The following is a 14,334-nucleotide window of genomic DNA, read 5'->3' on the forward strand; positions in this document are numbered from 1 at the left end:
CCGGGAGGAATCGCAGGGGACCGTAAGGCATTTGTTGCACTCAGTAGCAGGAAGAAGCCTCCATCTTTAATCACACGTACTGCAGAACCCCCCTCTGCAGCAGGCTATTTTTCTGCAAATACCTCACCTGGCCTTAGGATTAAATACAAAATACTACATTCACTAATTAAAGCTGCTACAATATTTGGAGAACTCAGTGTGGTTATCCACAATTCCATGTGGGGGGTGTGATTTTTCTTTTGTAATTTTGTTTACGTTATTTTTCTGTAAGAACTACAAGCAATGCACCAAGTACCCATTAATGGAATGAATCACAGGGAGAGAGATGAAAAGCCCCAATGCCAGTTAGCAGACACAGCTTATTGGTACCTCACTCTCAGTCCCATTCAAAGCTGCTTACAGCTGCAGACATGGTTTGTATGGCTTGCTCATTTTCAAGACTACATGTAAATACAACACCTACTGTTGTCTGCAGAGCTCTAGAACTACAGAAACACACATTGCTGTATTTATCTCAGTAAAGCACTAGCAAAGATACCTTACCACAGCAATTCGAGGCACGGAATTACCTAACTATTCAAAATGCTGGTGCACGAGAACTAGATTAACCTTTAATTCTCTGTAAGACACAGCTGTCAATATTCCCTTTTAGTTCCACAAAGCAGCCAGCATTTAAACAAAACAGAACCTTTTCCAGGAAATCAAGGAGCCACCAACTGCACAGCCTGAATTCAAGACAACAGATCTCCACTGAGAGGCAAACTGAACCATGCAGTTTGCATGCACAATCTTCTGTCATCTACAGTCACTATTATTTCTCTGAAATTTGTTTCTCTCATTGAAATAGAATTGTTTTCAGGATGGAGTTTGATGCTAAAGCCTTTTCCTACCACGCCTCAAATCCTATATATGTTCCCAACCTGCATTTAACATATCTGTCTAAACATGGCAACACTGAGAACTACTGCTGATAGGTGGACAGTGGGACTGGATGATCTTGTAGGTCTTTTCCTCCAACTCGGTGATTCTATGATCTACACTTCATTTACCCAGTGGAGTCAAAATACTCTGAATGGAGCTCTTTCCTCCCTCCTGTATCAGGTTATAGCGGACTGAAAAGTCACTAAGATGCAGCAACAAGTTATGGAAGACATTACAATTTCAGACTGAAGATTTACAGAGCATTATATCCAAACAGAAGAATGCCCTCCTCATTTTCCCATTTCTCCTGCTTTCCCTGGCATACTTCTGTTCAAGAGGAAAAAAAAGACCACTACTATCTTCAGCCATTGTACTCAGCCAACAGTTACGTAGTTTAACCTCAAACATCAGTGTGTTTATCTTTTTCCAGGTAAAGGAAGGAGAGAATAAGACTGGTTGTATTTTCAATTGTTTAAGTCAAGCCCACACTGCTGCCAAAATGAAATGTTCGCTTTCTTCCTCTTCCCCTCCCATCTGAGAATTTCCAGCACTTCTCATTCTTGCTCTAACATGCAAATACTCAAACAGTGAGCCTAATTAGAGAGGAAACGTGCAGAAAGTTAACTGCACAGAACAACAGCATATTTAGGCAGATCAGCCATTTCATTCTAGACTGACCATGCAGCTCTTTATGGTCTCATGCCAACATCACAGACTTTAATACAAGCTTTAAACTATTGTGAAATCTTCTCCCGTCCTGTGCATCAAGTCTTTCAGAAAGAAAACTACTGAAATGTTGCTCTCCATTTTTTGACTCATTACCAGATTATGCTCACTGTGTGGTTCTACAGTAGAAACGAACTAAATTCTCTGACAGAACTGACAATTACGTTTAGAAGAGAAATCTTTACACAAACTGAAAAACTATCTTGGTTTTTCAAGCAGCATTCCTGTATTGAATCACAAATGTTTGCTTTAGAACACTTGGATTTAAAAAAAAAAAGCCAACAATTTGAGCATGCTATAAAACTCAGGTTCCTCATAAGAAACAACACAGAAAAGTAGGTAAGTTTACAGTCGGTGGTGACTTTAAAAGAGACAAGAATGTATCATTGTGTTGCCTGAAGCTCCAACTAGTCCTTTAATTTTGCACATCAAGTTTTAGCTTTTAACTTTTCACTCTGGACAACCGACAGAATTTCACTCCAAATCCACTCTTTTCCTCTCTTTTCTAAGGTTTCTTTCTGCATTTTTCTCATATATAAAATCTTGTATGCCTTCCCAACAAGAAACCATCTCTAGTTTAAAAGAAATAACATAGGAGTATCTCTTAATTCTGATGAATTGTCACGTGGTTCCTACCAATTGCCATACCTGACAAAGAACTTGCCAAACTGCCTCTGCGCAGCTTGCAGTCATCTTGGCTCAGCTGCCGATGGAGCTTAGTTTTCCCAGCAGATGAAAAGATGTCAGGATTGCTGAGCTTCCTGCAGCGTAACGGAGCGGACTCTGATATTGGTTCCTGTACACAGAAAACAAGAAAAAGGTTGTTAGTGACAGTTCAGGTCTCTCTTCCCTGAAAGGCACTAACTGACTACAAGGGACACCTGATGTTTACTTAAAAATGTAGGCCCCCCTCTATGTGTCACCAATCTGTGCAGAACACACATCACAAGAGCCCAGTCAAAAATGGTTCCTGAACAGCTACAGCAATTATTTCCTATTACAGGGTGTAGGAAAAGAGACAAATTCTTTTCACAGCACACAGCAAACCTTCAAGCAAAACAGAAGTAGGGAACAGAAGAGCACTGAGCACAACCACAGCTTTTTCCTGCTACATTCAGTGGCTCTGGAGGTGTCACAGTAACTCTCACCGAGTGCCCGAAGAAAAACGACGAGCACAGCTGTCATGCATGTGCCTGCAGAGATGCACTTGGGCAGCCTCCCTTCTCTGCAGCTGTGCAGTAAGCTCTGCATATCTTAATGGATTCCTCCACTTTATTACAAATGCCTCTCATTAGCTGCTTCGAGCCAAGCTTACCCATACAAAATCTTATCTGAGGCAGAGAATAAGCTGCAAGCAGTTTCCCTACGTGATACATTACTACGTAGCTTAACATAACTTCAAATCGTGTCTTCTAAATTATGTTTAAATAAGAAAAAAAATCATCTATCACCAGTGGCTGTTAATTAAGATTTGCAGATCGCAGTCAAAAATCTATTTCTGAAGTCATTAATGCAAATCTATTCAGCCTACAATGTTATGCCTCAAACTGTCAAACGTAGACCAGGACTGCACACTCTAAAAACTTCAAGATACTTTCTGGAGAGGAAAAAAAGACCCAAAGTGGCTTTATGTGAAAAAGAAAGTGTGTATTTGAAATTGAATCATTCTTAGCTTTCCCAAACCCCATCTCTTTCTAGCACAACAGTAACCTCACTGTTTGTCTGGGGAACAAGAACACACTGCTCCACATCTGCTTTAGAGGTGCACACTTTATAGATTGAGAGCCACAGCCCGAACACCTTTTCTTCCTCTGCTTACCATTAGACATTCAGCTGCCACAACGCCTACACCAAGTCAAAAATGAGAGCTGGTAACAAAGTAATTCAGCTCACTTACCACCAGCTCCTCACCACCTAGCCCTATTCCTATCCTAGCACTGGTAAGCTGCTTGGAAGCTGCTTTAATGTCACCTTACAGCTCCCCACACACCTCAAAGTAGATGCTTAATTTCTCATTCAGTTCTGAACCTCCCCACAGAGGCACTGAAGACCCTCATTCCCAGAAGCCAATACTTCTGCATTCACTCTACCACGTGTTTCAGCTGCACTCTGGACTAAGCAAAGTGCCTTCAAACCGTGGCCCTTGCAACCTCCCAGCACACCTCTGAGAACCACAGAGGCCCAAGGGAGAAAGTCCTTGCTGTCAGAAAGACTATATAGTTGCCAAGTATACTAAAGAAAGGGACCCCAGTCACACTGCAGGTATATACCTCTTAAACTCATCCAGTAATAATTAAAAAAAAAAATCCAGTGTACTGTTCTCAGTTTTCAAAATGCAAAACTAAAAAGCAGCACTTTCAAACTTCAGTTTCAAAGAGACATGCATAACTTTGTCAGAAAAACAAAGAAGAGGGAAAGTTTCAACTCCACAATAGTTGTCTTTGATGAGACTGTAATTTATTTCACATATCCATCAAAATGCAGCTCTAGCATTGCAGTTCACAAATGAAGTATAGCAGTATTACAGTAACAGCCCTAATAAAGCCAACGGGGAAAAGAAAAAACAAAAAAACACAAGAAGTGCTCTTCCCATGTCCTTGTCCCAAAGCAAGATGTAATAGGCATGAAGGGCAAAGATCTTACACAACATCCCAAATGCATGGTAAGGACAAGTCTTTGCAGTGCTAACGCCGTTTGGTTTCCGTGCTTTCCGGTTACTAAGCAGAGCAGTGGCTGAAGCATTCCTTACGTGGCACAAGCTGCCACAATTTTAAGGGCTCTACTTCTACTCTTGAGCTGCAAAGAAGATTTGCAGCTTCAGAAAAATCAGCAAACACCCAACAGAAACACTTTGCTCACAAAGCAAAGTGAAAAGGATTCCTTCAATTTGTTCTCCAAGGCAATAGAAAAGATGTGTACTAATTTTCTTTGGCCTTGTGGCTCTTGCCAGAAGACAGAAGTCAGGCTTGAGAAGCCCTTTCCATCCTTTAAAGGGCAGGGCTTCAGGTAAGAGCATCACAATCTTCATTTGCCAGGCTGAGATTATTCCTATCAGTTCTTTCAACAGTACACAAAGATGTTTGTTCACATAACTTGAAGCAGGAAGATACAAAGAAGAGGAAAGGATTTTCTTGAACAGTGAGGAACCCTGCTTTCTTCACCTCAGACACTGAGCACACTTGAACAGAAACTCAGCACAGCTGTGGCACTGGAAAGGCACACAAATCTGCTGCTGCTGCCTGACATCTCTCAGTAGGGCTGAGCTCAGCAAGGAGAATCAGACATTGCAGCAGTAGCTGTAAGACCAAAGACAAGAAACCAGATGTTTCTTCTGGCAGGTAAGAGCATGCAGCACAGCACAGATCCTTCACCTGCAAACAGCACGAGAATGCAGGAAGCGTGGCCATGTTGTGGCCATGCTGTGCTACTCGGTGATTAGCTTCCCTGAACCAACAGAATCAGAATTAGCTTCCCTGAACCAACAGATGAAGCGCTGAATCACACAGCTGGTGAGACCCAAACAGCAGCAGGCAGACGGTAGGGCAACACAGCACTGTAGGGCCTGCATGGAAGCTCTAACGTCACACATTTGTTACGCTTACTCTGTGTTCTAATTCAGAATGTATTCTGGAAGCACATGATGTTGTATGACCATTAACTTTCCTTAAAAATAAACCTCTAGAAGAAACGAAGAACATTTAGCTTTGACTACTGAACACACAAATCCATAGGCCAAAATGCTTTACCTAGTCACAAATGAAAGGTTTTTCATGGCCAGCAAGCACAATAGCCCAGGGTGAAATGAATTCTCACAAACTGCTGAAAGAAATGAAATGAAAAAGATGACAAATTTGCCAAAAATACGTTAATATGACCTTGTTTTGTAAGGAAGGCAAGAAATCAGTAATGCCAATCAAGTATAACTGAAGACAATTTTTTAAGCAGTAAAAACTGCTAGCATTAAAAACAGAGAAACTCAAAATCAGGTACAGTTTGTCATTAAATAAGAGCCAATTGATTCAGGATTGTGTGCCAGTATCTGAAAAGCATTTTCTCCTCAGCCTTTCCCCTTTGTTTTACATAATAAATGCACACGTCCTTAGCAAAACTAGCAAGGATACAGCACCCTGTGCAACAAATCCCACCATCTCCAAAGGTAAATATATGAGCTCTATTCATTACCATGTTTTCAGAACATCAGGGAGCTGAGCATTATTGCTGCAGTAACACAGTTACACAGCACAGCACACAGCCCTGACTGATGAGTACCTCCTGCTTCTGCCTGCACTCATCCACACTTACAGTGCAGATTACAGAGGAGTGACAAGAAAAACAGCTGAAAGCAAATGGAAATGCATCACAAACTGACACTGTGAGGTACACCCTCATCTCACTCCTCCGATGGCAAGATTTTTCCCTTGTTAACTCCTCAGGAAACAACTCCAAGGCGTGCTTGATTACAACTAATGAATTGGAAGCTTTCATGTCCTTTCACCAGGGAAGTTCAAGTTGTTAACTTCGGTGCCAAGTGCTCCCAGCTGCAGGAATGCATTCAAAGCCTTCTTAAAAAGCAGAAGTAAATATTTACAACTATGTGCACCATCACGCCCTTTTTGAAGATCATCAAGAGGCAGAATCATTTTGTTCCTAACACCACAGCCTGGAAGACAGAGTGATTTGTGATTCAATTCTATCAGCCTGAATGTTGGGCGCTAACACGGCAATACGCAGCGCCATGATTCACACCACGCGTTTGATCCCACACCTCGGGAGCTCCGTATGAAGGACAGTGCAGTTATGGAATTCTAGGCCTCAGGTACAATATTGGCTACATTTTCAATCTTCTTCAGAAAAAGAGCGGCACTTTCCAAAGGAAAAAAATGATAGAAGGCATAAGTTTCAATGCAGCTTCAAATAAAAGTCTCTGTTGGTCTGAGACAGAGCCCTTGAAAACCATCCCAACACAGAGGGGCGCAGAGGAAAGAGACCAAACCCAACTGCTGCTGTGGGCTCTCTTTCAAATGAAGCTGCCTGCAGAGAAAGAAGGCAGTAACTCGTGAGTAAACTTGGGCACCAGCAATTCAATTACTACAGATGATGAGTAATGCAATTTTAAGACCTAACCTTAATTTACTGAACTTATTTAAATAATACAGACTGCATAGGGGAAAAAATTGTATACGTGCTGAAAACAGACCATGGTTAATTTTAATGTGCTCTCATCACTAAGGAGGGGCATTGTTTACATCAGGAAAGAAAATGAAATGCTCTTTCTGGTCTGCAAGAGTCTACGCTCCAATCTGCTGGCATCACTATTGTTGTTGCCATGAACAACCTGGAATTTTCTCACTTCTTTGCACAGACAAGAAGCACCTCAATGCACAGCAAACAGAAAAAGCACCATGCAAAGCCTTCCTGAGGAAAATCTCCCTGAAACTCAACAGCAGAGCTGCACATATGATACACGGGGGAAAAAATCATCCTTCGATTACAAGACTGTACATAAAACGACCAATAGCCTTAGAACCAAAGGAGACAGGACACTGGAACTGTGGAAATGAAGTTAACCTTCAGATTCTATGATAAACATAGCAAGTACTTAATCCTTACCTTTTCTTAACAGAAATCACATGAAACATCAGGCAAAGATACTGATTCATAATTCTTATCAACACCTGCACACAGAAATTCAGTTTCCACAGTTGGACAAAAGCTCCTCCTCATCAAGTTCCACTCCAAAGAAACAAGAGCCAAATTTTGTTCCAAGGACAAGCTGAGTGTTTCTTCCCTTCTGCTTGAGAACAAAAACAATGCTCGATTGTCAGGTTGTGCACATCAACACGAGTCAAGTTCACGCTGAAAGCCCACAGTCAGCAGAGTCTTCAGTGCCTGCTACACTGGCAGGGCAGTGCTGTAAACAGATTCTCCCCATCCTAAAACCAAGGATCAATGCAAGGACCAAAGAACATCCCAATAACTAATTGAATGCATAACTGAGATTTCACAGCCATGTATTTTTGCCATGGTCTCAATGCAGGTTCAGTATCAGTCACTTGACTAATCAGCAGCCTTACCCTTTATTCTGTGTCACTGCAGCCAACTACACCTAACTGCCTGCTGTCACTGTGTTAACTATCCAGCTCCTGGGTAGGTTCTCCCCTAAAATACTGACCTTCATTTATTTATTTGCACACTTAGCATCAGTTCTGACCACTGGGTTCAAACTTATCCAAACATCATTACACTAGGTGCTTCAATAACTTATTTTGCCTTGATACTGTTAGAAAACGATTGTGGTGCTTAACATGTGACAGCACATACTGACAAAAACATTACAGCAAATGTTCCTGTAGAGATCATCCACAAAGAAAACAAGTCACAGATCAAGTTACAAAACCTCAAACTTCCCACAGTGCACCAGATACTTTACCACCAATGGGATCAGTGTGCTACCTGCTCCTGGAAACGTAAGCACATCATGCAATGTCTGAAAGCACTGTCTTGCTTTTACATCTCTGAAAATCCACACCAGCTAATTGTCTTCAGAAAACATTTTGTTGTTGTAACACAACAGAAAGCACAGCAATAGCAGTAAAGCAGCAAGGTCCCAGGCAGCAGCAAGTGAGGATTTGCTCAAATGCAGCAGCAGCCACGGGCACAGAAAGAAAGGAACAAAGCTGCTTACCTCCAGAAGGCCTCAATTACACAGGGATCTCCAGCAATCCCCCCTGCCTTCACTGCCAGCCCTGAAATGAAGGCTGGGAAGGGCTGAATCCCAGCTCCAACCCTTCCAGCTGCATTGCACACATCTGAGCTCCCCTGGGTTGGCCCTGCCTTCCCTCCAGGTGCTCCATCACTGCTTCAGGCCCTGACTCTGCCATTTCTGCTACAGCTGTCAATGTTTTTATTGTATCCATTACAGCATATACCTACGTTGTGTGCATATAGCATAACAACAAGTATTTATTATGCAATTCTAATAGCAGAAACATTTTTTTCTGGAAATAAACAGTGCATTGTATTTCCACAGAAATAATGGACTCCCATTAACACTAGAGCAATTCCATAATCTTACAAGCTAGACAGCTAGATTTTTTTTCCAATTACTGTTGGATTTTCAGCCTTGAGAACCCTTCCCCCACTGCACTGTAATCTGTGTTTTTAACAGAACATTTGAAACTAATTTCTTAAAGGCTATTAGATTTAGGGTTCATGAGACCTCAGCTTAGTTAGATAGCCTGCTGTCACAGAGAAACACAGCTTAAAGAAATAGCAAAGTAGCTAATAGCAAATAGTAAAAAGCCAGCAGTTTTTAAAGCAGGTTTCAAAGGCAATAATACAGCTAATTCAATTAAATAAGGCTTCAGATGTTTTTAATACACTGAGATAGTAGAAAGCATCAATTTCCTACAGCCAAAAAGCAACACCTGTCACCATACCCCAAAAAAGTAAGTAAAAATGTGCCAGTTCTCTCTGCTCAGCTGAAACAGGTTTTGTCGTGACTTGCAAAAAGACACAGCATTGAGAAGCCAGGGACCCAACTTCTTCCTCCAGCGAGCAGCAGTTTGATCAGGCTTCAAACAGTACCACATCACCACAAGAAAGACACCACAGCATGACATAATCTGATGTGGAAATCAAGCAGTGTAAGACTGTACGACATAGGTGTTATTTGGTTTCTCAAAGCATACCGTCATGAATATTTCCTACACAGTCTTTCAGGCTTTTGCAGATGCCTAACTCAAGCCCTGGATCTTCTACTGCTCTGTACCAGTTCATAGTGGTGTATGATGGTAACAACAAATACTCCCACAGCAAATCCATCCCCTTCTGACAGAAGGCTTCTCCTGGCTCACTGATTTGTATGCTCCTCTCAGACAGCAAACACAGGGCACTGCTGTAACCAGAGGCAAACCGTCAGCAATGTGAACACCTACATACTCATCATCCCTCCACTCTCACTTAGCTGTTTTAATATGCAAGACATTCGTGTGCCTAAAGCACAAGATTTGCTCTTTTTCTTCACTAGTGACGGAAAATTTAAATCTCACGTGGCCAAGCCAAATCATCTATGCAGTGATGAAACACCTACTTATACATTGATTATAGAAACATATCATAGGTTTTTCCATTAATATTTAACTTTGAGAAACATTATGTTTTTATGGCATCACACCAGAAAAGAGCCATACGCCCTTTGGCTCTATTTTGCTAACAAACCCATTACAGAATTGGTCACTTGACTCCATTCCCCTTTGCCTGATTTTAGATGAGCCTTTTCCTCAGTGATTTTTTTTCCCTTACTTCTGGACATCAGTAGAAGCACACAGGTGAATTCAGACCAAGCAATACGTTGCCAGCAGCTGCCACTGCTGCCGGACCAACATACAAAAAAGCAAAACCCAGACTAACAAAGGCACTGAACAGGAGTAGCTGTGGCATCAACACAAATCTGGAGAAGGCAGTGAGGCATACCTACAGAACCGAAGGGGTTTGCTTTTTACCTTCTGTTCTTGCTTCCTCAGGAAAATGAAAAGAAAAGTGAATCATATACATCACAGGGAGCAGTTCCTTCTTCACCTGCAATGCTCTGGCATCTTCACTACCTTTTTGGTGCTTTTTTTTAAACCAAGGAAGAAAAGGATCAGTACAAGAAATTAAACTCCAAGCTAAATTAAGAATGCCTGTCAATCAAACACAGAAAGAAGATGCACTCTGGATCACCGTATCAGAAGCTAAATGGGCCAGAACTTGGTACCTTCTCAGAAAAACAAAATTGTTTCGCCTTCTTACTGAAATTAGAAAAAGAGCTATAAGATGGCAAAGAAAGGAAGAAGGGGAGAGCAAGTCTGAGGTCTAGAAGCAGCAGCTCTGAATTTTTAATGGTAAGTCATAGTGACAGCTCATGATTTGATAGTCTTCAGCAAAGTCTTCCACGAGTATTTTCTTTAGCTTCTTTGATGAAACAGACACAGGACAGAGCTGTCTTCTAATCAGCCCTAAATAGCAGGAAGACCCCAAAATATGAGGCTGGGAGGATCTCAGATGGTTGCTGATCTCCCAGAACTCAGCGGAAGTCCTCCCCTCTATTGATAAGATGGAGCAAAAATGTAGATGAAACATATTAGGCTATTTTTAATCTATATTTGCCTTTAAGGAATTTCTAATTTGAATACTAAAACCTGCGTTCTCATGATAGGTCCATTTGGTTGTTTACCCGAATTCTGAGGAAAAAAACAGAACTTTCACCTTCTTAAATTTCATCCCAGTTTCTGTGCTTTGACACAAAGGCAGAATGCAGAGCATTGTGAGCTGTTAACCGCAGGGCCCAAGCTGACAGCACAACAGCAGCTGCAGCAGAGCTCTCAGCAGCAGCCCGAGAAACAGAAGGGTACAGAAAGCTCAGAAGCAAAGCACCAACCATCCCCAAAAAGTTGCTTCTTCACCTATCATGCAAAAAGAACGACTCACAGCAGATATAACCAATGAATCTCAAACTGACAGGCAGTGTATACAGAGCTCATCACAACAGAGGTATTGCCTTCAATAGCCCTGAAGATACCTAGATGGAAAAGAAAAAAAGAGAGCAAGAACACTTACTACATTTGAACCATCATTTCTGAGTAAGACAAAAAAGAAAGATGTCTTCAATTTCCAGGCTTGCCCCACAATAAGGAAAGCATGGCAACAGCTCATCTGCAGCTGTGGAGGCAAAACAAATCTGAGTAGGACTCGGAGTTTGGCCAGTTTCTTTCTCCCTGCTGGTTACTGACTGCTTTCCAAAAGAATGAACAGGATGAGAAGACAGTGGAAAAGATACTTTGTTCCCTAAAAGACAACATGAAAGCAGTAGAGAAGCTTTCTAACTTAATGTTTAAAAGTAGTCTTGGAATGATTTGTGCAAGTTCCTGAAAACAGGCATTAGAAATATCCACGTAGACATTACAAAACTTTCCCCCATATGATACACCCAGCTGTGGCAATGCAATCCCTGGAAATGTAAGAAGACAGATATCAAACAGTTGAGAAGTAACTTGTCTGTGAGCATTGGATATTGGAGGCTGCCAGCGGAATGTTGCCCACTTTTGGTGCACCCACTCCAAGAACAACTGGGGGAAAAGTGCAAAGAGCTTAAAGCAAAGGAACTCATCATCTTCTATTCCAACTGAAGCCAGATTTTACATTTCAAATAGTTAATACATGGAAAACATGTCAGATAATAGAGTTTTTAATGCCTATGCTAGCACAGGCATATTTCCACAGCTGAAAGTTGGATGTCAGACAAAACAAGCTTTGAAATAAGATGTGGTTTAGTTTCCTAACTGCAGGAATAATTAAACATTGGCAGAGCTTTCTAGAAGAGGTGACAGATACACCATGATCTAAGCTTAAGATAAGATCAATTTCTAAGTTGTTTTAATTTCTCTCTCAGGAAAGCTGCACAGCCTAAGCAAATGGAGGAATCACAACTGACGGCCACAACAACCCACTGTGGCTGCAGAACCTACACAACTACAAAGTTGCAAAGACAGGAAGAGAAAGGAATGCTTCTGCTACACTCTAAAAGTGTGTTGCACTACAGTTCCAAATGACTGTAACATTGAAAGTGTGCAGGCTGAGGAACAGGTAAGGTCTCAACCTCTTTAGCCACCCCAACATGTACAGCTGGAGACAGACAACTGTGCCACAGCAAGGAGCATGGTGACATCAAACTAAACAGGACTGAAGAGGTTTTCCATCTTACTCTGTATTCTGTATATAGCTTACCTGCTGGCTTCAACTGAACATCTCCCATACAACGAACACACGTAGCAGAAGAGTCCTGACTGTTGGAACATTTCAGCCCAACTCCTGGTCAGCAGCAGCCGAGTTCAGCTTTATACAAAATCAAGGTTCCACCCAGAACGCTGTCTCTACAACTTGCAGTCCCTCAGCCAATTAATTTCAGTTCAGTTTTCCTCAATAATCTTCACCATATTCCCCATACAGTACCTGAACTCCGAATGTTTTCTCCATCCATAATTTCCAGAGGCAAAACAATGGTTTTGCTCACTGCCTTTCGCAAGAAGGCCCACCTCTTTTTAAGTCTGATTAACTCAATATTAATGGAAACACTCAGCTGCTGTTTGCTACCTGCCCTCTCCATACCAAACGTGGTCTCGTGTACCTTCATCAGAAGCCCCTTGAGTCGTGTCTTCTGAACATTAAATATTCCTCTCTAAGAGAACTTTGATCCTTGACTTCTACCTGAAGTAGAAAACAATCATAAAAGCAACTCTGCCAAGCACTATGTTGCATGCAGGATCTCTCATGGCGAATATCACAAAGTATCAAACTATGGAAGCCTGGTATAGAAACAATTTAACGCTTATAATGTTTAAATACTTATTAAATACCATTTAATGCCATGGATGAGGGCAACTGTCATCCATCTCAACCAATGTTAACTTTCACCTCAACTCCATTTTTCTCCTTCAGTGCAGTTGGCAAATACATGAGGATGAAGTTGATCCTTTACAGAAATCCAGGTGGGCTGTGTTTGACAAAGATGCCACCAGGCAATGATACCTAACTGCCATGGGATGAGAAGCACAACTCAATTACTAACTGGCTGATTACCAGATAGGAAATAAGAGGTTGGAGCAAACGGCCTTTCCATAAAAAAGGAGGATTGTTAGCAGAACCCTGCAAGGATCTGTTCTGGGATCAATACCTTCAATATTGCAAAGGAAGACGTAGCAAAGAAGTGTAACATTTACAGCATGGTTTACTCAGTTTTCCAAGGTTGCAGAAGTGATGGCCAAGGATCTGAAGTCAACCTTAATGATAGTTCTTAAGTATCATGATGTAAAACAGCAGATAAGATTAGATGTAGATCAGTGCAGCTATGCAGATGTAATAAAAAAAAAAAAGCACCTGAGTTCATATACACAATTATGAACTCTGAACTTAAAAGATTAAAGAATGAAACGTAACAAACCCCAACTCTGTTCCTCTGATCCCTGCATCACTGTCTCTAAGAAGAGCTGAAAAAGATGCAAAATAATCAGTAAGGACAATGGAAAGAAGAGAGTCACTTCTTGCAAAACCTCCTCAGCATGTCACACGAGGGATGGATCGGTAAATAAGAGTTATCAGTGCATAAGCAAAACAGAAGAACGTAGATTCTCTTTTTCGACGCTTCTTCCAGCGGTGAAACTACACAAGGATGAAACAAAGGGGTGGGAAATTGAAAAACAAACAAGAGGAGGAGATTTTTCCACTCAGGTCGTGCTTATGCCATACAACACTCAGCTGCAGGATGTTGCGGACACTACAAGTACACACGGCTTCAAACACCGATTGGAGAAACTCACAGAAGAAAAAACCCACTGGGGGCACTAAAAACAAATCTCACCTCTAGTCCCGGAAATCTGAGAGCCACAAATTGCTGGAGGCTGGGAAAGGTATTTCCTCAATACACACTGTGCTCTTCTCTAAGCATCTGCTTTTGGCAGCTCAGAAAGACAGGTTAGCGGGCTCTGTACTGTGACCGAGTACGGCCAGCATAGCGTTCGTAAGTGAGTCAAAAAGAAAGAAGTGGAAACGTTAACTGTGCGTACGGGGCGGATCTATAAGCACAGCACATTAAAGGATCGGCTGTTCAAAGGCCCAGAAGGTCAGCGCAGCGATTAACTACCATGGTCA

The 14,334-nt window shown here is 41.7% G+C and overlaps 1 protein-coding gene across 8 annotated transcripts in view; it reads right to left on the reverse strand.

Moving 5' to 3' along the window:
- MAST2 (microtubule associated serine/threonine kinase 2) overlaps nucleotides 1-14,334 on the reverse strand; it is a 163,811-nt gene that overhangs the window by 147,119 nt on the left and 2,358 nt on the right. For all 8 annotated transcript variants that reach the window (XM_052667031.1, XM_052667029.1, XM_052667030.1 and 5 more), the window contains exon 2: nucleotides 2,296-2,443. In XM_052667031.1, the coding sequence (XP_052522991.1) occupies nucleotides 2,296-2,443 (148 nt within the window). The remainder of the gene's footprint in view (nucleotides 1-2,295; nucleotides 2,444-14,334) is intronic.

This window comes from Tympanuchus pallidicinctus, unplaced genomic scaffold, assembly GCF_026119805.1.
Source record: "Tympanuchus pallidicinctus isolate F22 unplaced genomic scaffold, pur_lepc_1.0 scaffold7, whole genome shotgun sequence".
Classification (NCBI taxonomy): Eukaryota; Metazoa; Chordata; class Aves; order Galliformes; family Phasianidae; genus Tympanuchus; species Tympanuchus pallidicinctus.